The sequence below is a fragment of the Rana temporaria genome, chromosome 11 (genome assembly GCF_905171775.1).
Source record: "Rana temporaria chromosome 11, aRanTem1.1, whole genome shotgun sequence".
Lineage (NCBI taxonomy): Eukaryota > Metazoa > Chordata > Amphibia > Anura > Ranidae > Rana > Rana temporaria.
In genome coordinates, this window is record NC_053499.1 from 17,119,519 (window position 1) to 17,143,596 (window position 24,078).

Below are 24,078 nucleotides of genomic sequence, written 5' to 3' on the forward strand. Positions count from 1 at the left end.
TACGGTACCGCCTCGAATGTGGCCACCATCTTGCCTAGTAACCGCATACATAGGCGAACAGTTGGTTCCTTCTTGCTTAGAACCAGTAGAATTAATTCCTTGATGGCTTTGACTTTTATCAGAGGCAGAAACACCCTCTGTTGTTCTGTGTCTAATCTCATGCCGAGATATTCCAACTGCCTTGTGGGCTGGAATGCTGATTTTTCTCGATTTAGGACCCAGCCGAACCTCTCGAGGTACTGAACTGTGAGGGCCACTGCTTGTTTCAAGCCAGGAGACGAGTGATCTATGACTAGGAGGTCGTCCAGGTATGCTAGGATTGTGACCCCTTGAATCCTTAGATTGGCTAGGATTGGAGCTAGGACCTTCGTGAACACCCGGGGGGCCGTAGCCAACCCGAAGGGAAGCGCCATGAATTGGAAATGACGTAGAGCCACCGAGAAGCGTAGAAATCTTTGATGTGGCTGGTAAACTGGAACATGAAGGTAAGCATCCTTTATGTCTATGGATGCCATAAAATCGTCCTTCTGAAGTGCGGCAACTGCTGACCGCACGGATTCCATCCGAAATGAGCGGACCTTTAGGTATGCATTTACCATTTTTAAGTCCAAAATTGGCCTGACATCGCCGTTGGGCTTTGGGATAATGAATAGGTTGGAGTAGAAACCTAGCCCCTGTTCTTGGACTGGTACCTCTACTATTACCTCCTGAGAGAGTAGATGATTCAATGCCGCTATTAATGCGGCTCCCTTCTTCGGATCGTTTGGTACTCTTGACTCCTGAAAATGAGGAGGAGGAAACTTTAGGAAGTCTAGTTTGTAGCCTGTAGTCACGGAGGACCGTACCCATTTGTCGGGAATGCTGGCCTCCCAAACCTCTGTAAAGAGACGCAGTCTTCCCCCCACCTTCGAGGGTGGGGGCGCCCCTTCATAAGGCCGGCTTGGGGGCTGGCTTTGCTGGCTTGCGAAACCACTGCTTCTTGCCTGCGCCGGCCTGTCCCTGCGACTTGTTAAAATTTGCTTTCGCAGGAGGCCGTCGATACTGTTTGGTATTGGAGGGCCCCTGCCCAGGGGAGTACTGTCGTTTAAACGCAGGCCCCCGAAACTTCCTCTTGGTGGGCAAAAGAGTACTTTTTCCGCTTGAAATGGTCTGGATGTATTTGTCCAGGTCTTCTCCGAAGAGTCGTCCTCCATGGAAGGGAAACCCTACCAGGAGCTTCTTGCATGGGGGCTCTGCCTCCCAGCTCTCTAACCATAAGAGTCTTCTCATATGGATAAGGGATAATGATAGGCGTGACGCTTGCTGGATCGAATCCTTAATCGCATCTACCGTAAATCGTATGGCCCTAGGGACGTCCGAAAATTCTTCTGCCTGCTGGGCAGGAATAAGTTTAAGCATCTGCTTAGCTTGATCCGATAATGCTTGCGCAACCCCAATTGCAGCCACAGCTGGCTGCACTACTGCCCTTGCAGTAGTGAAGGAGGTTTTCAGTAGCGTTTCCAAGCGTTTATCAACCGGATCCTTGAACACCTGTATGTTTTCTACAGGGCATGTTAAAGACTTGTTAACACATGAGATGGCTGCGTCTACAGCCGGGGCTGCCCATCTCTTGGAAAATTTCTCTTCCATAGGATATAAGGCAGAGAATCTCTTTGGTGGTACAAAGATTCTATCTGGCTTGGCCCAATCTTGGAACATAACTTCCTCTAGTAGAGGATGGATCGGAAAAACCGCATTGGTTTGAGGCGCTCTTAGTGAGCCTAAAGCTGAGACCGTTGATACTTGGAGATCTGGTACTGGCAAGTTGAACGTCCTATGGACCAAGTCTGTTAAAACTTGAACCCACCAGCTCTCCCCTTGGGAGGCTGCGCCAGACTCCTCCGTACCCGGATCCTCGATCCCTGAACCTACTTGGTCCTTGTCCAAGAGGTCTTCCCATTCCTCTGCGGAAGGGACCTCCTCATCTGAGGGTTCACGCTCGGGCGACGGAGATCTATTCCGTTTTCTGCCCCGCATAGTCTTGGCTATCATTTTTTCCATTCTTTTTTCCCATCTCCTTTAGAGAGGTGGACAGTACCTCGTCCGTGACCACCCTAGGGTTGGACTGACCCGTGCCAGCTCCAGCCCCAGATCCCGATGGTCTCACCAAGGCTCCTTCTGGGGAAAGTAGCGGTAAGACTTTGTCCGAGACCCCGGACCCTCTGGGGGAATCCCCACCTTTTGTACCCTCCGAACCAGATGCCATGGTACAATACCGAGGTACGCCCGCTACTTAATGGTGTTTTGGGAAAATAAATAGTTGTTGCCCACAAACCCTTTCTGGGGAAAAAAATGCCTTTCCTTATTAATCTTGGTTTGTTTTTTTTTTTTTGTTTTTTAAACCAAAGAAAGAAAAACCATTCTGTCCCCCTTAGTAGTATTTGCCAATAAAAACTGCTGAAAAGAAAACGAAAAAAGAAACCCTATCTTTAGGGTGAAAGACAGTCTGTTTGAAGACTGTAATACTTTTCTTTGGCCACTGTGTGTCCTCGGCGCCCCACTCTGCCGCTCTGGTCCTTCCTCTCTCAGTTCCAACACATCACTGAGCTGGGAACTCTTTTGGAAGGGCCGCCCCTTCCTTTTACCTACCGGCCCGCCCTTCCCCTTCAGAAAAACGGCGCGAAATTGCGCCCATATCACGGGGATGCGCGCGCGCGCCCGCCGCGGGGGGGGGGGGAGGCCCACACGAGGAGGTCAGAGGCTGATCCTGCCGTCCAGGCCAGGATCCACAGAGCGGCATTTATCTTTCTGCAGCAACCGCCTGGACCTCTCTGAGCAGGCTTGCAGGTAAGAGCATTCACTCTCTACATAAGAAACCTCAATAGATTCCCAGGGGCTTCTCTTAAAGAATTGTCACTATACACACAGGCCCTTTTCAATGCTACTAGCACCAGTTGCAATACTACCAGGGAGGTCACAATTATGGGGATTATACACATATAGAGTCATCCTATCTTTAAGATATGTGACTCACCTTGCCAGATGCAGCGCATAAACCATAGGCATGTCCCGCTGTGACCTTCCCCCAGACAAAACCTGCTGCGAACCAAGTTCCGCAAGTTTCCCCTTCACTTACCTGCTCCATGCCGCAGGACTTTGCACAGCAAGAGGTCCAATCTTCCCCCATCTCCGTGGGGCGTCTAGACCTTCAGGCCCTGGGTTCCTATGAAGGATCCACTGTCCTGGGCCCATATAGCACCCTGGCAACAGAAACATTAGGCCCCCAAAGGTTTCTAAGTTCTGGGCCCAGAGTCCAGCTCTCTGTGACAGAAAGCATTATGGGCTATACCCCAATGGTTTGGGGTCCGGTTACTGACCACTTTAGCACTGAGGCCTTTGGACAGAACCGGTTAGCCCACCTTAATCCCAAGGATGTGGAGGCAAGCTAAACCATGACCAACACCTAAGACACTGGCGTAAAAACTGAGGTACTCCTCCTATGGGAGGGGGTTATATAGGGAGGGGCACTTCCTGTTTGAAGATTGCCAGTGTCAACACCTGAAGGTACTCCATATAACCCATATAGTAATGAATATGCCGCTCTGTGTCCCGTGATGTACGATAAAGAAATATATATATATACACACACACACACACACACACACACACAATATATATATATATACACACACACATACATACACATATATTTTATTCCATCTTTTCATGTGACAACACTGAAGAAATGACACTTTGCTACAATGTTGTGTAGTGAGTGTACAGCTTGTATAACAGTGTACATTTGCTGTCCCCTCAAAATAACTCAACACACAGCCATTAATGTCTAAACCTCTGGCAACAAAAGTGAGTACACCCCTAAGTGAAAATGTCCAAACTGGAGGAGGGGAAGAGGACTCCAGGGGCAACCTGTGAATCTCTGGTGACCTCCGTGCCCAAGAGGGTTAAAGCAGTGCTGGAAAATAATGGTGACCACACAAAATATTGACACTTTGGGCCCAATTTGGACATTTTCACATGTTCGCAATGTTCACTTAGACATTCATAGCTGTGTGTTGAGTTATTTTGAGGTGACAGCAAATCTACACTGTTATACAAGCTGTACACTCACTACACAACATTGTAGCAAAGTGTCATTTCTTCAGTGTTGTCACATGAAAAGATAGAATGAAATATTTACACAAATGTGATGGGTGTACTTACTTTTGTGAGATACTGTACATACATACACACAGCGGGCCAGATTCTCAGAAGAGTTACGACGGTGTATCTCAGGAAACACCGTCGTATCTCTGTTTCTGAGCCCGGGTATCTATGCGTCTGATTCTTAGAATCATTTTCGCATAGATACGCCGTAGATCCGACAGGTGTAAGTCACTTACACTGTCGGATCTTAAATGTAATTCGCCGCCGGCCGCTAGGTAGCGTTTACGTTCAGGTCTCATTTGTTTATGCAAATGAGCCTGATACGCCGATTCCCAAATGAATTTGCGTCGCGTAGCCGTCGCTTACGTCGTTTGCATAAGCGTAAGGTTACCCCTGCTATATGAGGGGTAACCTTACGCCAGTCCGCCGTATGCCATGTTAAGTATGGCGTTGGGTCCGCGTCGTCTTTTCCCGTCCGGTACGTCATTTTCCTAAGTCGTTCTTGAATACGACTTTACATCAATGACACACACGTCGGCGTCATTGACGTTTTCCGTCGAGAACTGGAGCATGCGCACTGAGCTATTTTAAGCCCGGCGCATGCGCATTTCGATCGGCACGGGGGGCGCGCTTAATTTAAATACAAGCCGCCCCCTTTGAATTACGCAGGGATACGCCGGGCCATTTACACTACGCCGCCGCAAACTACGGAGCAAGTGCTTGAGGAATACGGCACTTGCTCCAGTAAGTTGCGGCGGCATAGTATAAATGGCTTACGCTACGCCGCCGCACAATCTTAGAGAATCTGGCCCAGTATATTGAAGGATAGAGGGATTTGGCTCCTAAAAACAAAAAGGGACAAATGATAATAGGACGTGTATAAATGATAGTGATGTCTCTAATTCTTAGTGAACTTATAGACCGCCATTGTCATGGACATAAAAAAAAAAATGTAATTATTCATGCTACAAAACAGCCATTTATAAGAGACCGGTCCACTTTAAGAATATCTTGCCAAGGATTCCCGGAATAAACGTTTTTTTGGCAAAACAGTGAGATTCCTCCAGAGCTCTCATAAGAATAAAATCTAGCCCAGGGCCCTCGGCCTAGTTTTGGCACATGACGTCTGTTCATCCACAGCCGCACTGACAACCGCAGTAAATAAGCACATTAAATTCAAGGCAGCTGCACAATTAATAAATGACAAAAAAAAAGAAGGACCGAGGTCACAGCGGCGTTGGGTTCCCGGGTTGCAGAGGAGGGGGCTGGCAGGCACACACTTCTGTTATTTGTTTGGAGAACGGAGTTGCACTCTGCAGTGTTCCCAGAATCCTCGGGGGTTAAAACTTGAACACCTCGCCCACACCGCAGAGCAGCTGACGTGGGGCACCGAGTACATACCGATCGGCTGCCATCATCGGCATTGGCCAAGTGGGACTTCGCTGAGAAATGTCACTGTGGTTTGTGAAGTTGCCCGATTCTTTATACCGTATATACTCGAGTATAATCCAACCTGAATATAAGCCGAGGCACCCAATTTTACCACAAAAAACTGGGAAAACATTGACTCAAGTATAAGCCTAGGGTAGGGTGACCAGACATCCCCGGTTTCAGGGGACAGTCCCCAGATTGAGGACACTGTCCCCGGACCAAGTCTGTCCCCGGTTATGCCCCCGGATTGGATTTGTACAGGGGCTAAATTACACCCCCCACTCCACTTCTCCTACTAGGTTAGGGGGGTTGTATTTTTTCCATTATCTGTGCCCCCTTCTGATGATCATGTGCTGGTCGGAGTGGAGGGAATATTTCTTCAGTTTCGGGTGCATGCCCATTCAGCTCCGCTCGCATGTTCTTCTGCCTTGGCTCAAGTCCCAGCCAACCGCCTGGCTACTTATCTCCTTGATCTTCCTCCGCTCCCCACCCAGTAGTAGCCGGGGGCCGGAGAATGAGACTTGAGAGGCTGATGGCGGGGGCGGCTACGGGCAGAGAGTCACTGATTGCCACCATTACTAGTAAAAAAAAAATATGTCCCCAGATTTCATTTAAAAAATCTGGTCACCTTAGCCTAGGGTGTCCATCTGCATGCCTCACTGTGCCCATGCCTCACTGTGCCAATGACTAGACTGACGTTTTTTACATGGGAGTCTATGGAAGGGGTGCCTGGTTTTGAAAAATCGGTGCTCCCCAGCCATAGATCCCCAAGACGACAAACTTTGCACACTTGTAGAGGCGCAATGGGGCTACATGTGTGCCAAGTTCCGGGTCCAGGGGACCTATGACCGGCCAGTACCGGGTCCGCAAATTTACCGGAGAAATTACCGTTTAACATGGGAGTCTATGGAAGGGGTGCCCGGCTTTGAAAAAAAAACGGTGCTCCCCAGACAACAAACTTTGCACACTTGTAGCGGAAAAGAGTGGGGCTACATATGTGCCAGGGGACATACGGCCAGCCGGTACCGGGTCCCCAAAGTCTGGGAGATCAGGTGCAAAAAGATGACCGAGGGGGGGCATTTTCAGCACAATAAAATGTGCTGAAAAACTCGGCTTATACTCGAGTATATACGGTAATTCCCAATTCCGTAGTCATCTGACCAATGCTAAATTCTCCAAGTCATTTTTACCATCATTGATGCTATGTTCTTCAAACCGGGGAAATGAAAAGCAGAACGGGTGCCCAAGGGTTTCTACCTTTCATTTTCCCAGTTGAAGGGCCAATGTTGGGTTAGAACCAAGGCCACCGCTATAACAACCATAGCTTACCCAGTATACAGGAGGTGTTCGTATGGCTGTAGCTTCTGTCCGCGTACGCCACCAAGTATGGTGATACCACCATCTTCAACAGTTCCTCCAACTTCAGGTAGCCTTCATTGGGGCCAGACGGCTCGTGGATACCCTGCAAAGAAGAAAAGGCTTTAGACGTCTGGGCTAGACATTGGCAATAAAAATTAAAACAAAAAGGTTGGGACTTTATATGAGAAGCAGGGCTTGTGAAGCCAAGCACATCCATCCCTGAGATTTGAACAAGAAGGAAAAAAGGTAGTACTTTATATGAAGCATGCATCTCAGGAGATTATACGATACAAATGAATACGGCAGGTATATTAGAACTAAAAACGTTGCATGAAAGCATTGCATAACAATTGCCAATCATTAGTTTAATTGTATATAAAATATAACAATAACAACATAATATAATAACATAATAAGCTCATACTGGAAACATTATAAAAAAGGACCAAATTCATTGAAGCGTGTTCCCATAATAAATAACTGTAACCCCAATTAGTTGGTACAATCCAATAAGTATCTGAGATAGTTGATGGTAATAATGCAATATATAAGCAAGGTGGCATCTATTAGCTTAGGGTTCGACAAACACCAGGCGCCAGGTCGCAATTGCGCCTAGAATTAGCGACCTGGCGCCGCACAGTTGGGGTATCCTGTGTCTCCATTGAGGCCGCGGCTTTGCGGCCTTCTGCAGGCCTATGCTGCCTTCTGTGATCTGACTCCATCTTGTGGTGCCCGTTGGTATGACAAGAGGAAAACCAGCAATGCTAATGGGGCTTCCTGCCTGTTTTACTGCCCGCCCATCTACTTCCCAAAGTGGAGAAGAGAAGGAAGTGTTTGCAGACGTCATCTGGCGCCTTTTGCCTAATGGTGAGTGTGGGGTGGCTGGTTTAAATAGCTTCATATAGCCTTTTTTTTTTTTTATATGTTTTATTTTTATTTATTTTTTTATTTATTTTTTTAAGTAATTTTTTAAGTAATTAAGTAATAATTTTCTAGCAAAAAAAAATAAAAAATTTACTTCGAACCCCCAAACATTATATATTTATTTTCTAACACCCTAGAGAATAAAATGGCGGTCAATGTAATACTTTGTTACACAATATTTGCGCAGCGGTCTTACAAGCGCACTTTTTTGGGGAAAAAATACACTTTTTTTTAATAAAAAATAAGACATCACTAACATTAGCCCATTTTTTTTATACTGTGAAAGAGAATGTTACGCCAAGTAAATTGATACCCAACATGTCACGCTTCAAAATTGCGTCCACCTGTGGAATGGCGGCAAACTTTTGCCCTTTAAAATCTCCATAGGCGACGTTTAAAAAATTCTACAGGTTGCATTTTTTGAGTTACAGAGGAGGTCTAGGGCTAGAATTATTGCTCTCACTCTACAAATTGCGACGATACCCAACATGTGTGGTTTTGAACACCGCTTTCATATGCGGGCGCTACTCACGTATGCGTTCGCTTTTCGTGGCGACTGCCACTCTTCAGGAGCAGGTATGAGGTAGAGGTCTATAAATATTAATACATATTATTTTAAAATGTCAAGATGTTCTTCTGGTCGGCCGCCAGCCCTCCACGCCTACGTCTACACCCATAGTCATAGGCATATCTGTAAGTAGTTCTGGGGATTCATTGTTTTCCCCTCCTCTCCCTATAGAAAGACCCATCATACATTAGGTCGCAGCCAAGTTGACAACAGCTAGGAAGGAGATGGGTGCTTCATAACAACAACAGCTTGTCCTGGCTCTGAGCACTTTCCTGAGACAAGCAATGAAAACAAGAATCCTGAAGGCAGGGGTTGACAAATTTGCTTGGAATCTAGGAGCCAGCTAAAAAAGTTAGGAGCCAGAAAACGCGCCCCGTCCCGACGAGCTTGCGCGCAGAAGCGAACACATACTTGAGCAGCGCCCGCATATGTAAACGGTGTTCAAACCTCACATGTGAGGTATCGCCGCGATTGGTAGAGCGAGAGCAATAATTCTAGCCCTAGACCTCCTCTGTAACTCAAAACATGCAACCTGTAGAATTTTTTTAAACGTCGCCTATGGAGATTTTAAAGGGTAAAAGTTTGTCGCCATTCCACGAGCGGACGTAATTTTGAAGCGTGACATGTTGGGTATCAATTTACTTGGCGTAACATTATCTTTCATAATATTAAAAAAAAATGGGGATAACTTTACTGTTGTCTTATTTTTTAATTAAAAAAAGTGTAATTTTTTCCCAAAAAAGTGCGCTTGTAAGACCGCTGCGCAAATACTGCGTGACAGAAAGTATTGCAACGATCGCCATTTTATTCTCTAGGGTGTTAGGATAAAAAATATATATAATGTTTGGGGTTCTAATTAGAGGGAAGAAGATGGCAGTGAAAATAGTGAAAAATTACATTAGAATTGCTGTTTAACTTGAAATGCTTAACTTGTAATACCAACGGCCACCACCAGATGGCGCCAGCTTACACATCTGGTGGTAATAACTTGTAATACCAACGGCTCACCACCAGATGGTGCCAGCTCACAAAAAAAATTTTTTTTTTTTTTTTGCCCCCCTTCCAAGCCAAGTCGCCAGGACCCTATTTCTAGTCGCCATGGCGACCTGGCGCCCGGGATTTGTCGAGCCCTGCCTGAAGGTAACACCCTGTTCATCCCTCTGCATTCCTCTTGCCTTTGCTCGTCTTGGGAAAGTGCTCAGAGCCAAGACAAGCTGCTGTATAGTAAATATAAAGTTGGGTTTACATCTACTTTTAGTTTAAGAGATCCTCTGCCAGAGGTCCTTGAATTTTTTTTAATACGTGACATCTCATTACTGAAATAAAAAAAATAAAAAAATAAAGTACCAGCAATTGCAAACAAAATGAATTAGAACTAACCCATGAAATAAGTACAATGTGACCTTTGCAGCAGTACCCGTCCCTACGCTTTGTGGTTACATGGGTTGTAAACATACAAAGAACTCCATACAAAAGCCATACCGATAATTAATGTCAGATGTATAGATTTTTCATATATAACCTTTGCACCTTCTACAACGTCTTCTCTCTCATTCTGATTTCCTATTGGCACTCGCTAATTATAAGACTTCTCTTGTGCTGCAACTATTCTATAGAGGTCTGTTCTTCGGGTCATGAGACTCTCATGGATCTGCAGACAGTCGCACTTTTTGACAATCTCAGCATTTAAATCGGATTTCTGCCAAGATTTAATTTATTAATGCAATTTATATGGCTGGAAAGTCACATTTGCAGAGGATCATGGTCGATCTCTTGAGCATTTTGTTGACAAGCTAGAGTTCTGTTACCATTTTAAAATCCTTGTACCCATGGGCTTATTATACGTTACTACACCAGGGTAAGTATCTTTACTTTTAGAGGTTTTTTTTTACCACAGAACAGTATTGTAATATATTGGCCGGTTTATGTAGGATATTGTATTACATTACCATATTGACAAGGGATTCAGTTGAACTGTCGAAGCCAGCTGAATTCTAACATATCAAAAGGGACAGCTGAAGACCCTTTGATGTGTTAATCTTATGCAAGACTACCTAGGTGTGTGAGGTGGCCCGTTAACCTCAAAGGGTACATTGTTTACATACGCAAGGAAGTATTTATTGATGGTAATTAGACTTGAGGGGGTATTCATTCATGGGAAACATTTGGTTGACCTGGAAGAACCCCCCCCCTCCAGTGTGAGACCAGTATTTGAGACATACAAGCTGGCATTTAGTCAGTCTTGTCACTCTGTATGAATATGAAGGCACAGGTCTAGAATTGATCTAGGGAAAGATGGGACTCTGAATTATATACTCTGTTCGATTTGTATCATCTGTGAAATTTGGACTTTGTTCTGTGTTGGAAGCCAAATAAATTGCACTCTCTGGAGAACTTGGGTGTTGCTGCGGAACATAACTTATAGTCATCATACTAATACCTAAATATCAAATATCTAACCGGACACTATATATTGATATCACTACAAACAGGTGCAGTCACTCACCCCCATCACACTTGTGGGCATGGTCAACCAATAGGGTGTTGCTTTTATGGCGTATGGCTTGAAGTGTTGCACCTTCCCCTGTTTACTTTGCTATTATTTTAGACCAGGGGTCTCCAAACTTTAAGGGTCAGTTTACTGTCCTTCAGACTTATGGACCAGATGGTTGCCACTGGTAGTAGAACATTGCACAGCATCAGTGGGAGGAGACATAATTGGTGCTCAGTGGGAGTAAAAAAAATTACTGTGGTCAGTAGTATGAGGAATAGTGGGAAGACTAGTGCCCCATCATTGGTGTCAGTGGGAGGAAGAGTGCCCCATCATCAGCATCAGTGGGAGGAATAAATGTAAAATAACTGCACTGCTCCAGGTCGGTCCACCTTAACACCAGCCTCTAGTTCCACATGAAGAGGTGCAAGTCCGGCTCGCAACCAATTATTACTCTGGAGGAAAAAGTGAATGACCACACTCAAATGTGCAATTAAGCCTTGCTAGGTAAACCTAAATCATTTAAAAAGGGTTGGTCTCATGTGTGCTCTGTTACGACTAAGCGTTTGGAGCACAAAACGCATCAACACTGTTCCTTTCCCGTAGGTGCTGTATTTGTGTCTGTATTGATTACCCGTTTCCAATAAATTCATGCGCTCTTCTGCATATTTGCGTGCGGTCAATTTTTCCTCCAAAGTAATTCTTGGAAGGAATAGTCTCTCATCACTGGTGTCAGTGGGATGAATAGTGTCTCAACATTGGTGTCAGTGGGAAGAATAGTGTCTCATCATTGGTGTCAGTGGGAGGAATAGTGTCTCATCACTGGTGTCAGTGGGAAGAATAGTGTCTCATCATTGGTGTCAGTGGGAAGAATAGTGTCTCATCATTGGTGTCAGTGGGAAGAATAGTGTCTCATCATTGGTGTCAGTGGGAAGAATAGTGTCTCATCATTGGTGTCAGTGGGGGAATAGTGTCTCATCATTTGTGTCAGTGGGAAGAATAGTGTCTCATCATTGGTGTCAGTGGGGGAATAGTGTCTCATCATTTGTGTCAGTGGGAAGAATAGTGTCTCATCATTGGTGTCAGTGGGAAGAATAGTGTCATCATTGGTGTCAGTGGGAAGAATAGTGTCATCATTGGTGTCAGTGGGAAGAATAGTGTCATTATTGGTGTCAGTGGGAAGAATAGTGTCTCATCATTGGTGTCAGTGGGAGGAATAGTGTCTCATCATTGGTGTCAGTGGGAATAATAGGGTCTCATCATTGGTGTCAGTGGGACGAATAGTGTCTCATCATTGGTGTCAGTGGGACGAATAGTGTCATCATTGATGTCAGTGGGAAGAATAGTGTCTCATCATTGATGTCAGTGGGAACAATAGTGTCTCATCATTGGTGTCAGTGGGAGGAATAGTGTCTCATCATTGGTGTCAGTGGGAATAATAGGGTCTCATCATTGATGTCAGTGGGAAGAATAGTGTCTCATCATTGATGTCAGTGGGAAGAATAGTGTCTCATCATTGATGTCAGTGGGAAGAATAGTGTCTCATCATTGATGTCAGTGGGAAGAATAGTGTCTCATCATTGGTGTCAGTGGGAAGAATAGTGTCTCATCATTGGTGTCAGTGGGAGCAATAGTGTCTCATCATTGGTGTCAGTGGAAGGAATAGTGTCTCAACATTGGTGTCAGTGGGAAGAATAGTGTCTCATCATTGGTGTCAGTGGGAAGAATAGTGTCTCATCATTGGCGTCAGTGGGAAGAATAGTGTCTCATCATTGGTGTACGTGTCAGGAAAATTAATGGCGCCTCCTTTTCGGTGTCACTTGCCGGGTGAGAAATGGTTTGTTGCTTTCATGAACTTTCAGTTTTTACATCTAAAAAATTCAGTTTGATCTAATTATTCGAATCCCGAGTTCGTTCATGACCTGATTAACCACATGATTTAGTGGCAACACTGTCTTCTTATGCAATACTAATAGTTTACCAATTCAAGTATTAAAAATAGACTGAAATGGAAAGTTCAGGTCATGTGTGCCAAACTTATCACACATTTCACCGACCTCCTCACACTCACTATCCAATATCTGAATCCAAAAACTTAAAATAACGAGTGTAAGCAGGTGCTCACAGGAGGCGTAAATATATTACATAAAAGTTTCTGTTATGCTGGATTACCTGTGAGAATCCATCATTGTAATGTGAACTGTTTTATGCAATGTATAATGATTTAGCAATTTGCCCAAAGAGTTGGGAAAGGGTTAAAGATTACCACCATTCGGGTGTTGATGGTCTCGCTTTCCCTGTGGTCCATTAATACAAGGGGAGGTAAAATTTTAGGGCTTTTTGCCTTCACAAAGAAACAGCAGTAGCGACTTGTCGATTAGGGGCACACGCCCCCCTTATCCATTGAAGCACATGATTAGAGCGAGAGGCTCTTATAGGCTTCAAAAAAAGGTTGGGCTCGGGGTGCAGTGATCCCACCCCTAGTTGTGTGGCAATATAGAAAAGAATATTCGCTATTTTCACTAATCCTCCTCTCAGCCTGCAACAACTTGGACACCCCCACCCATTTTGGGCCAAATCATCACCCCTAGCACCAAAGTCAAAAGTCTTGGGGTCATCTTCGACACCTACATGTCAATGGTTGCACAAATAGGGTCAGTAATCAGCGGATCGCACCATCTGCTGCGCCTACTACGCAGAGTTATTCCATTTATTCCTAAAGAAGACATAGCAGTCGTGGTGGGAACAGTTGTGAACTCCAGGCTGGACTATGCTAATGCCCTTTACCTTGGACTCCCAAAGTACCAAATCGCTTGTCTGCGAGTTGTACAAAATACGGCCGCCAGACTGGTGACCGGGATAAAACCCTGGGAATCAATCTCAGCTTCGCTAAGAACCCTCCATTGGTTGCCAGTGAAAGGCAGAATTGCTTTTAAAGCACTCTGTCTGACGCATAAGTGCATCCATGGGAAGGCCCCCCAATATCTATGCGAAAAAAAAAAAACTTACAACCCCAATGACGTTCTGTGATCCACCGACCAAAATCTGCTCCAGATACCCAAAGCCAGATACAAATCCAAAGGAGAAAGAAGATTTGCGTTCCAAGGCCCCAGGCTATGGAACGCTTTACCAACCAGCATTCGGTTGGAGGAGAACCACTTGGCCTTCAGAAGAAAGATCAAAACTCATCTCTTTTGATCTCAAAGGAGAAAGGAACAACGAGCGCCCAGAGGCGATTTAGTTCGCATGTGCTGCACTATATAAGTTTTTCACTCACTCAGCCAATCAGGAAGCGGGTCATGAGACACATTACCTGATTGGCCGAAAGGAGATCCAATCCAATTGGCCACCAGGAGAAGAAAGGAGAGGCTGGGGAGCGGAGACCGGCCCGCAGCTTAGAGAGAAGTCACTGCCCACAAGATGGGGTAAGTGCTGCCCCTGATTAAACGACAGGGGGTGCCCCCCCATGAAATGGCCGGCCAAACAGGTGGGGGCTTTAGCGCTGTCCGTGACCCAACTAAAAACCCAACAGCTGCCACTACTAGCCAGAGAAATGCTTCATCATGTGATTCCTTCTCAGAGGTGCCATCACTCCTCCCCCAAAAAGGTACCCAGTGGGGGTACTGGAGAGGAATAAGGACTCTATATTACTCTGGGGTATGCGTTGACAGCCTGGTATAGAAGAGGGAGTTGGCGTGAGGATGGCTTAATAGTAAAAGTTCCAAGTTAACTCAAAAAGGTACCTGGTGTAAAGGGGATGCATGTAATGGTGTATCCAAAGAACCAGGACCTGTGCAACAAAAAGGAGAATGATGGAGAGGAAGGAGGGCCACCAGACAAGGGTTATGTGTCAAAAGAGTTGGCGGAAGACTTGGCCAACATGCCGTTGACAAGAGCAATCAATGAGTAGTGAAGAGTATTATTGCAGCCAGCCAGCAGGAGTTAGTACCTGTAGATTATTATACTTCCTATTTATATTTGTAAGTAGTCATCTGTATATTTGGAAATATGATTGGCAATACCTGCTTTGCAATCCTGTGCATGCACGTGTAATATTTATATATATGGAGAACCATACCATTACGTCCCGCCACAACCTTTCAACTCCTACCTGAAGGACCAGCAGCATCTGCAGGATGGGCGGTGGGATCGGGGACTGCATCAGAGGTAGTGTTTTGTCCAGGTACACCTTTAATAAGACCAAGTCCCTAAAACCGAGCAGCGCAATTTGACGGATCGTGAGCTCCTGGCCCTGGAAGACAAGCGCAAGCATATTAGTCTTATTACAAAGAACGACTAGGGGGTCACAAGAGTCATTACAGCAGCGAACATCAAGTGATGTGCAAAATGCCAGAACTATTCAGATTACAATCAAAAATAAATAAATAAATTGTTGACATATTTGCTTTGCTGTATCTGCCATTAATATTTTCTAAACCAGAATGAGCATAAAGATTAGAAAACCCACAGTAAAGGCAGAACACTTGATCTGTATACTTCTTCCAGAACAATAGGCAAGTACTAAAGCCAATAGACCAGCATGAGATCCAGGCAACTAGTATGTTTTAAGAAGGAGAGCTCAACAATGGCAACCAACATTTTGTCTGGCCTCATACTGCCTTTATAAACCATCCAGGAAGTGATGTCAATAAGTAAGACACAATGGTAAACCAATGTGTGCGTCAGTTCACTCAACTTACCTTCAATTCTATAACTCTAGATTTAGTAGGCTCCTCATAGGTGTTTTGGGGGCCAAGTGTCCCTGGTTTCAGGCAGTGTTGTACAGAGAGGATGATATCGCAGGTTATGCTGGACTCATACATGGAACTCTAACTCAGCAGCTATACACATTGGCCTTGGTATCTAAGTCCATTAATGATTGTGAAGGACTTTTTGCCTATCTGCTTCAGTTTAATTCTCCCTGCTAGTAATGCTGTGTGTGTTAGAGGTAAAAGGTGATTTCAGGTGTGACTCATTCCTCTGTGTCTAAATGATTAGATAAGTGGCTCATGTTAATTATTCTGATCGCTTCATTGTGGCAATTACCTCTTCTATATGCGGGGCCAAGCTGTCTAGATAACGTATTCTGTTACAACTAGTAATTAACTTCACTGATGTCATTATCTAAAGAAATGTGTCTTCAGAGTCGGCGCCGAAGTGTCTGCCTATAATCTGTATGGGAGCCCCCACTGTGTGTGAAAAGGGGGTGGAGATTTCATTGTTCTTTGATTGAGGATTAGCTTGTAAACTGCATATATACCTAGCAGCATGCTGCCATTAAATGTCTTGTTCCAGCAGTAAGCTTGGGCTCATGTGTGGCTTATTGGGCGATTCCAGGAATATTCCTCCTCGTGGAATATTGGGTGATTTTCTTTATGGGAAGAAGGGAATGTTTGACGGGGATATCATTCTACTACCGTCACAATGATCAAAACCAAACTTTGGCCAGCGTATATACAAACAACTTTTGAACAGGCAACTTATGTGCATAGGTAGCCTGGACCTCTAAAGAAAATGCAGTTCACTAAACCCCTGAAACTGGCATAGAACCCACTGAAGATGGCAATGTACACTGCATATGATCTCATGAAGGCCAGCTCCAACTTCAGTGGAAAGGGCAGGATCCTTCACATTCACAATATTTTATCATAGAGTTATTGTCAGGTTTGCCCACCCTCATTGGACTTCCTGGAGGTTGTGGCATAGTACATGACTACCTACAGTTTTAAAACTCTTAGGAAGGTCTGCCCACTTGATCCCATGCTGATGCCAGACAATCCAGGGGACACCAGAATACACATGCTGGTCTCTTGAGGTCTAACCCAACCTCTTTGCGGTGAACAGTGGTGGTGCTCAGTGGCCACAGTCATGCATAGGCAGAATTTTACAGAAAAACAGTGTGGACCTTCAAAGAAAATGCAACTGGGATGGAAACCCACTGAAGATATTAGTGTACACTTCACACAATCCAACAGAAGTCCATTTCAACTGACTGAATGGGCAGGATCCTTCGCCTTCAAAATATTCTGTCACGACCAAGCGTCGGGCTTGAAGACCAGTAGCTATAGCAGTTGCAGGACAGGTATACAGGCATTCACTTCTGGCAAATGACACAGGCTCACCTGAGGTGCGGAGTCTAAGTACTAGCCGGTGTTCACCAGAGCTCCAGATGGTGGAGATGGATTTAGCTGTGTGCTAGTACCAGGTTTGCCCCACCAGGGTGTGAGCAAGCCGGGTTCAGTAGCGGATGAGCAGATAAGGGTTTAACAGCAGCGTGGTCGGTATGCAAGCCAAAAGGTCGAAAACGAGTAGTTGCAGGTTGGCATCAGGTAGTAGAGCAGTCAAGGAACAAGCCAAAGATTAATCAAGAGTGGTAGTGAAATACAGATGGCAGCAGGGAAGTCAAATAGCAAGGCACTGGCTGAGAAGGCACAATAACCTGGCAAAGAGGACGTGCAGAGGCAAGGCTTTTATAGGAAGTTAATGGTTGAAGCAAGGAGTTCAAGGTTCAACAGCAATCAAGACACAAGGCAGAGTTGTCCAATGGATTAGATAGGATTTGTTCAATAGATCAGGCAGGGAGCTGTCCAGCATCCCAGATAGCTCAGTCGGAAGCAGGTTCGAGCCCAGGTCCTGACATATTCGGTCATAGTAGAGTCATTGTCAAAAAAAATTCAGCCTCATTGGACTTGCAGAACAACTTCTTCCTGGGGGCTGTGGCATAAGCTTGCCACAGATGAGTAGAATCTCAAAAAAAAAATAAAAAAATCTTGGTAAAATAAAAGTTCTAAAAATAGTTTAATTATTTCTTCTAATCATTAGTGGGTCAAGTGAAAGTTATTTTTTTGTCCACTGCGACGAGAAAATTAGAAGGTGCAGGATGGAAATTTCTTCTAGAAAGAACACATTTCTAACAGTGTTACATGTTTTTTTTTTTTAGTAAAGTCCATTCATTCCAAAAATCAAATGTTAAAGCAAACAAAATCTTTCAAAATGTCTGTGACGGTAGTAGAAGGTATCCCCGTCCAAGTCTTCCCTTTTTCCCATAAAGAAAGTCACCCAATATTCCACGAGGAGGAATATTCCTGGGATCGCCCAATAATCCACACATGAGCCAAGCTTACTGCTGGAACAAGACACCCTTTAATGGCAGCATGCTGCTAGTTATATATCCAGTTTACAAGCTAATCCTCAATCAAAGAACAATGAAATCTCCACCCCCTTTTCACACACTGGGGGCTTCCATACAGATGTAGACACTTCGGCGCCGACTCTGAAGACACATTTCTTTAGATAATGACATCAGTGAAGTTAATTACTAGTTGTAACAGAATACGTTATCTAGACAGCTTGGCCCCGCATATAGAAGTGGTAATTACCACAATGAAACAATCAGAATAATTAACATGAGCCACTTATCTAATCATTTCAACAGTCTGTTACACAGAGGAATGAGTCACACATGAAATCACCTTTTACCTTTCATACAAATTTTTCTAAGACTTTTTTAGTTCGAAAATTCTATCCATTTATGGCCTGCTATAGTGCATGACTGCTCATACTTTTTAGAGCTCTTGGCAAAGTCTTCCCAGTCTTGATCCCTTGCCAATGACACGCAAATACAAGGCTACTGGAAAATATACAAGCTTGTCTCATGCACCGCTGTGAGGTGGACAGTGGCGGTGCTCAATGACTCCTCGCGCATCATCTGGTGTCTGAAGAAGCAATCATTACCAAAACAGCACTTTGTGTTGATAGTCAACCCACCAGTCTGGTTCTCAGCCCAAGAACTTCATGCAGCAATTGGCACCCAGGCAGGATTCCTGTGTGCCCCAAGCAGCCTCCAGCTACATAACCCTGTAAATAAGACATTTAACCACAATACTACTCTTCTTTCGAGCCCACCACAGCCTAGCCCTCAAACACTGGAGCATTAGAGGGAGGTTGCATAATACACAATGTCATAGAAAAACGGTGGAAGTCTAAAAAACTGATGCACTGGATTGGGTGATTAAAAGTAAACTGGAGTAGAATTTTTGCCATTTTTACTGGAAGTAATTAGTAATTCACAGGTTCTAGTTGTTACATGTCGATAATCATGCATTCAGCTTAGGCTTTCATTATACATTTCTACATTCTCTACTCTATTAAGAATGCTGGTCCCCTAGAGGCAACAGTGTTCACGACAGCTGCTAATCATTAATACATTTGAGACATAATACAGCAATTTAGTGAAACCACAAAAGGAAAATTTGGTGTAACGTTAATTAATAACTTCAATCTCCATACATATAGGTCTTAATGAGGGCAACTTCTACCCGCTCTCAGTTATTATGTCATCTTAACTCCTGTAGTCCCATTAACCATTGCTTTTCGGAACCTGTAGATGTTGGTAGATGACAGAAAGGTTGAGGCCCAAAATATATATATGGAGTAGACAAAACATTTAAAGTTCAAAAAAAGGAAACACTAGATATTTATTGCTAGAGAGTTGTGCTGAGACAGGTTGAGTACACCAATTTTTCTCAACTCAAGTACCCTCAACAGGTCATGTTTTCAGGCTTTCCATTATTTTTGCACAGGCGATTTGATCAGTTTCACTGCCTTAGTAATTACCACAGCGGTTTCATCTGAGGGAAATCCTGAAAACATGACCCATTAGGGGTACTTGAGGACTGGAGTTGAGAAACATTGGAGTACACCATTCCAACTTGTAATACTATCATAGCTCCCATCCAGTGGCGTCTGGTGCTCAACATTTTTGGGGGGGCGCAAACAAACGAAAAAAAAAATCATCAACTGCAGCCTCACTGTGCCCATCAAACGCAGTCACTGTGCCCATCAATTTCTGCCACTGTGCCATAAAATTGTCTCCACTGTGCCATGCCAAATGCAGCCACTGTGCCATGCCATTGTCGCCACTGTGCCATGCCATTGTCGCCACTGTGCCATGCCATTGTCGCCACTGTGCCATGCCATTGTCGCCACTGTGCCATGCCATTGTCGCCACTGTGCCATGCCATTGTCGCCACTGTGCCATGCCATTGTCGCCACTGTGCCATGCCATTGTCGCCACTGTGCCATGCCAAACGCAGCCACTGTGCCCATCAATTCGCTGCCAATTTGCCCCGTAAACTGCGATTTGCATTTTTACATTTTTTTTGGCCAACTTGTTGTTGTGCAGATTAAAAAAAATAAAAATTGCCACAAAAACGCATTCCATGCTTTTCTGCAGCTTTTCCATTTAAGTATATTGAACCAAAATGGCACGCAAAAGCGTTAAAAAAAAAAGTCCTTGCCCTTTCCAAATATGCAGCAGCTGAACAAAACATGGATGTGAACGTGTCCCATAGGAAACCATGTAAAGTAAATGCACTGTAGTGTGTTTCTGCAAAAAGCACCAAAGACATGAGATGTTTTGTAACACAGGGTGTGAAAGAAAAACTAAAATGTGTACAAAAAGAGCAAATAAATCACTACCGTAAGGGGTTATTTTTTTTAACATTGGGACAGTGAAAGTAATATTTACAGTAGAGATTTGCTCTTTTTGTACTATAAAGGGCTAATTAATTTTTTTTAACCCCCATTATGTTATTGGCTGATTAATCAATTATAAAAATGGTTAACGATTAATTTCATAAATCGATTAGTTGTTTCGGCCCTATAAATTACACAATTATTTTTTAATTCTATATAAAATAATATGCAAAAGTCATGATCTCATCACACAAACGCATATTAGCGGCTAATTAGGTGCTGCTCTTTTTTTTGGAGCGTCGGCCAGGTGTGTTGTCATGTGTCCTCCTACATTTCCTATGTGCGTCGGCATGCATTATTGACATGAATTATTGCAAGTTTCCAATGCATTTTTAAAAGTTAGAAGTTGGAGTGGATAGAGTAAACAGCCATTGACTAACCCTTGTGAGTGTCGGTTGTCAAAACATGCGACCTGATGCATTACCCTTGACTTCATGGGCCTCAAAACGCATTAAAACGCAGAAGAAAATGAACATGTATTTATTTTTTAAATGCACCTCACTGCAGCACAGAGATGGGAACATGCAGTTTTTAAATAAGACAAAGTCAGACATGTGGGTTTGGTGCATTGAGATAAAAAAAACACAACTGACCTCATGGACACGGTATTTTTATTGCCAGCTGTGACAATAATTCAGCAGATTCCTGCTGCTGAATTCACAAGTGGTTGTGGACAGTTGCGTCCAGGAGTGATCATCTGTTTCTAATCGCAGGTAATTGCCACATTGTACGATTGCGTCAGCCAATGTCAGCCTGTCAGTGCTTTGTACAAGCCAAACAGACTCAACTGTCCACAACCACCTGTGAATCCAGCCATGAGAATCCATAGGGGTTCCTGCCGCTGCTGCCAATAAAATAAGGATGATCTATATACTGTAGTGAGCTTGGTGTATAGTTATCACTTTCAGGTCATTACAGGAGGACAAGGGGGCACTCTTTATGTCTGGAGGAAAATAGATTTAACCTCCACATATATGGAAAGAGCTCCAGTAAGAGCTGTGAACTGTCAAGGAACTAGTTTGAGCCAACTCAGATTGTCCTCAAGGAACTAGTTCTGGCCAACTCGGTAGATTGTTCTCAAGGAACTAGTTCTGGCCAACTCGGTAGATTGTTCTCAAGGAACTAGTTCTGGCCAACTCGGTAGATTGTTCTCAAGGAACTAGGGGCCAGATTCACATATAATTGCGGCGGCGTAACGTATCGTATATACGTTACACCACCGCAAGTTTTCATCGCAAGTGCCTGATTCACCAAGCACTTGCGTGAAAACTTACGGCGGCGGCGTCCGGCGAAAGCCCGCCTAATTAAAATGGGGCGTGTACCATTTAAATTAGGTGCGCTCCCACGCCGGACGTACTGCGCATGCTTCGTTTTGAAATTCCCGCCTTGCTTTGCGCGAAGTGCCGTAATTTTTTTGAACGGCGACGTGCGTAGCGTACGTTCGTATTCCCGGACGTCTTACGCAAAAAAATTAAAAAATTCGTGTAACGGCTACCCATGTAGTGTGAGGGTCTCAGCCGTTGGAGACGTCCTTTTCCCTGGCAAGCTGCGATATGCAGGTACCGCCGGTATATCCCATCGAACGCCCTTTCAAGAAACGAGACGGGCTACGGTTGAAGGGTCAAGCAGACTGACTTTATTTGGCATATTTCACCTGCTTATATCTGCTTACAACTGTTACAAGAACAATGACAGTTTCCGCCCCCCCCCTTCACCCAGTAGGGGGCTTCAACACAGACCCCCTGAAACAATGACATCTCCTTGAATTAATCACTTGACCAGTCTCTAGACGCTTCGGCACCGCAAACCACTTAACATTTTCTGGCCAGGCACATTCCTTTCTCAATAGAATTCAATTAACCTTTAAAGCAATTATCACTCACACATAAACCCCATCAGCATACACCTCACAGGGGGGCTGTTACCTACACAAGAGAGAGTTCTCATTAGCTATGCGAAGGGAACATTAGCATTCAGCAATGAAAGAGACTTGTCCAATTAACCCTTTGAGCTCAGAATACAATGTGGTACATCCAATTGTGACAAGCCATGCAGTTCCTTGTAGTCCTCCCTGCATGAAGATTATAACTGTCCCGGCAGCATGCATATGTCCGTTACACTTTGAAATTCGACCCGGGAAAGACGGCCATATTTTTCTCCTCGTCGAATTGCCGCTTCCCGCGCTCAGTTTGAATGCCTGCACCGACATATACCGAATACAGTACACTCGGCTACATTCGGCCAGGCTCGGCTTCGCTCGTGCTCACGCTCTGACGTTTATGCGTGAGCACGAGCGAAGCCGAGCCTGGCCGAATGTAGCCGAGTGTACTGTATTCGGTATATGTCGGCGCAGGCATTCAAACTGAGTGCGGGAAGCAGGTATCGGCGTATATCGCGCACCCACGATTTTCCCCTTATTTTAAGGGGGAAAAGGTGTGCGGTATACGCCGATAAATACGGTGACATCCCACATAAATCGCCCAACATATTACAACACATATTAGTCCCTGTACTATGGGCAATCAAGCATCAGGATAATATAAAATCAAGTTCCCATCATAACACAGCTATATCAGCGGTATAAACCACGGAACTCAGGCAGAGATACTTCATCAGTTCTTTGGGCTCAGCTGCTTTGCAGTAATGGGGGGAAAAGGGGGGGGGGATATAGTTCGATTCTCTCCACAATAGCCAACCATAGCTCTATGTTCTTGTAACATGTAGCCGATTGATACAAATGGAACAATCAAACTGTTTAACAAGAAACAACAAATCCACAGAATCAGCCTTTGTTTTAAGTTCAGAGCGTCTCACAATGGACATCTGCTAGAGCACTGCATCCTTGTAGTGTGCAGCCATTTGTACAAAATGTAACAATCCCATAGATATTCTATCCAGCAACACAAAAATTGACTGCAGTGCGCACACAACTCTATGATGATAGCGCATCTATTCCTGCGTTCCATAGACGGCAACGCTGCTATAATTATATTACGATGAGAACTTTGATTCTCTCGTTATGATGTCTAATCGCCATAGTACAGGGACTGTATAGAGTTGGTTGGGGTAAACAGCCAACTCCTGGCTGGACTAGCTGTATTAGGAGGCTTTGGGGTTTAATCTGCAATAGACGGTGACTTATTTAAAAGGAATCATACTTACCTAGGTGGGTGCAGCATCTGTCCCCTCTACACTGAGAACCGAGCGATTGAACATAGCTGATGGCTCGGTTCTCTCGGCTTCCTGAGCGGAGAGCTGCTGACTGTCAATCAGCGTCTCTCCTGCTCTGCTCCTCTATGCTCACTGGATCGCCGAGCTGTGGAGGGGAAAGGAGCGGCTGTTTCAGTGGCTCGCTGAGAGGCTGAGACTGACATCAGTCCAGGCACCTGAAGAATCCAGACTTCCGAAGTCGGGATGACGCATTGCCTGGACTGATTCCAGTGACGTCAGCAGAGAGCGGACTTCAGACCACAAACTAATTGCACTCCTGTGACCCTTAGGCCCCTTTCACACGGGGCGGATCAGTAATGATCCGTCCCGTGAACCTCCGCTTGTTCAGCGGGGATCGCTCCGTTGATCCCTGCTGAGCCGGCGGATGACAGGGCGGTCCCCACACACTGTGCAG

At 44.7% G+C, this 24,078-nt stretch overlaps 1 protein-coding gene across 1 annotated transcript in view; it reads right to left on the bottom strand.

The window, feature by feature from the left end:
- The window catches only part of PRR5L (proline rich 5 like), a 79,902-nt gene that overhangs the window by 16,397 nt on the left and 39,427 nt on the right, over nucleotides 1-24,078 (bottom strand). Inside the window, exons 7-8 of the mRNA XM_040328077.1 lie at nucleotides 15,028-15,168; nucleotides 6,904-7,036 (exon numbers count right to left, since the gene is read on the bottom strand). Coding sequence (XP_040184011.1) covers nucleotides 6,904-7,036; nucleotides 15,028-15,168 — 274 coding nt within the window. The remainder of the gene's footprint in view (nucleotides 1-6,903; nucleotides 7,037-15,027; nucleotides 15,169-24,078) is intronic.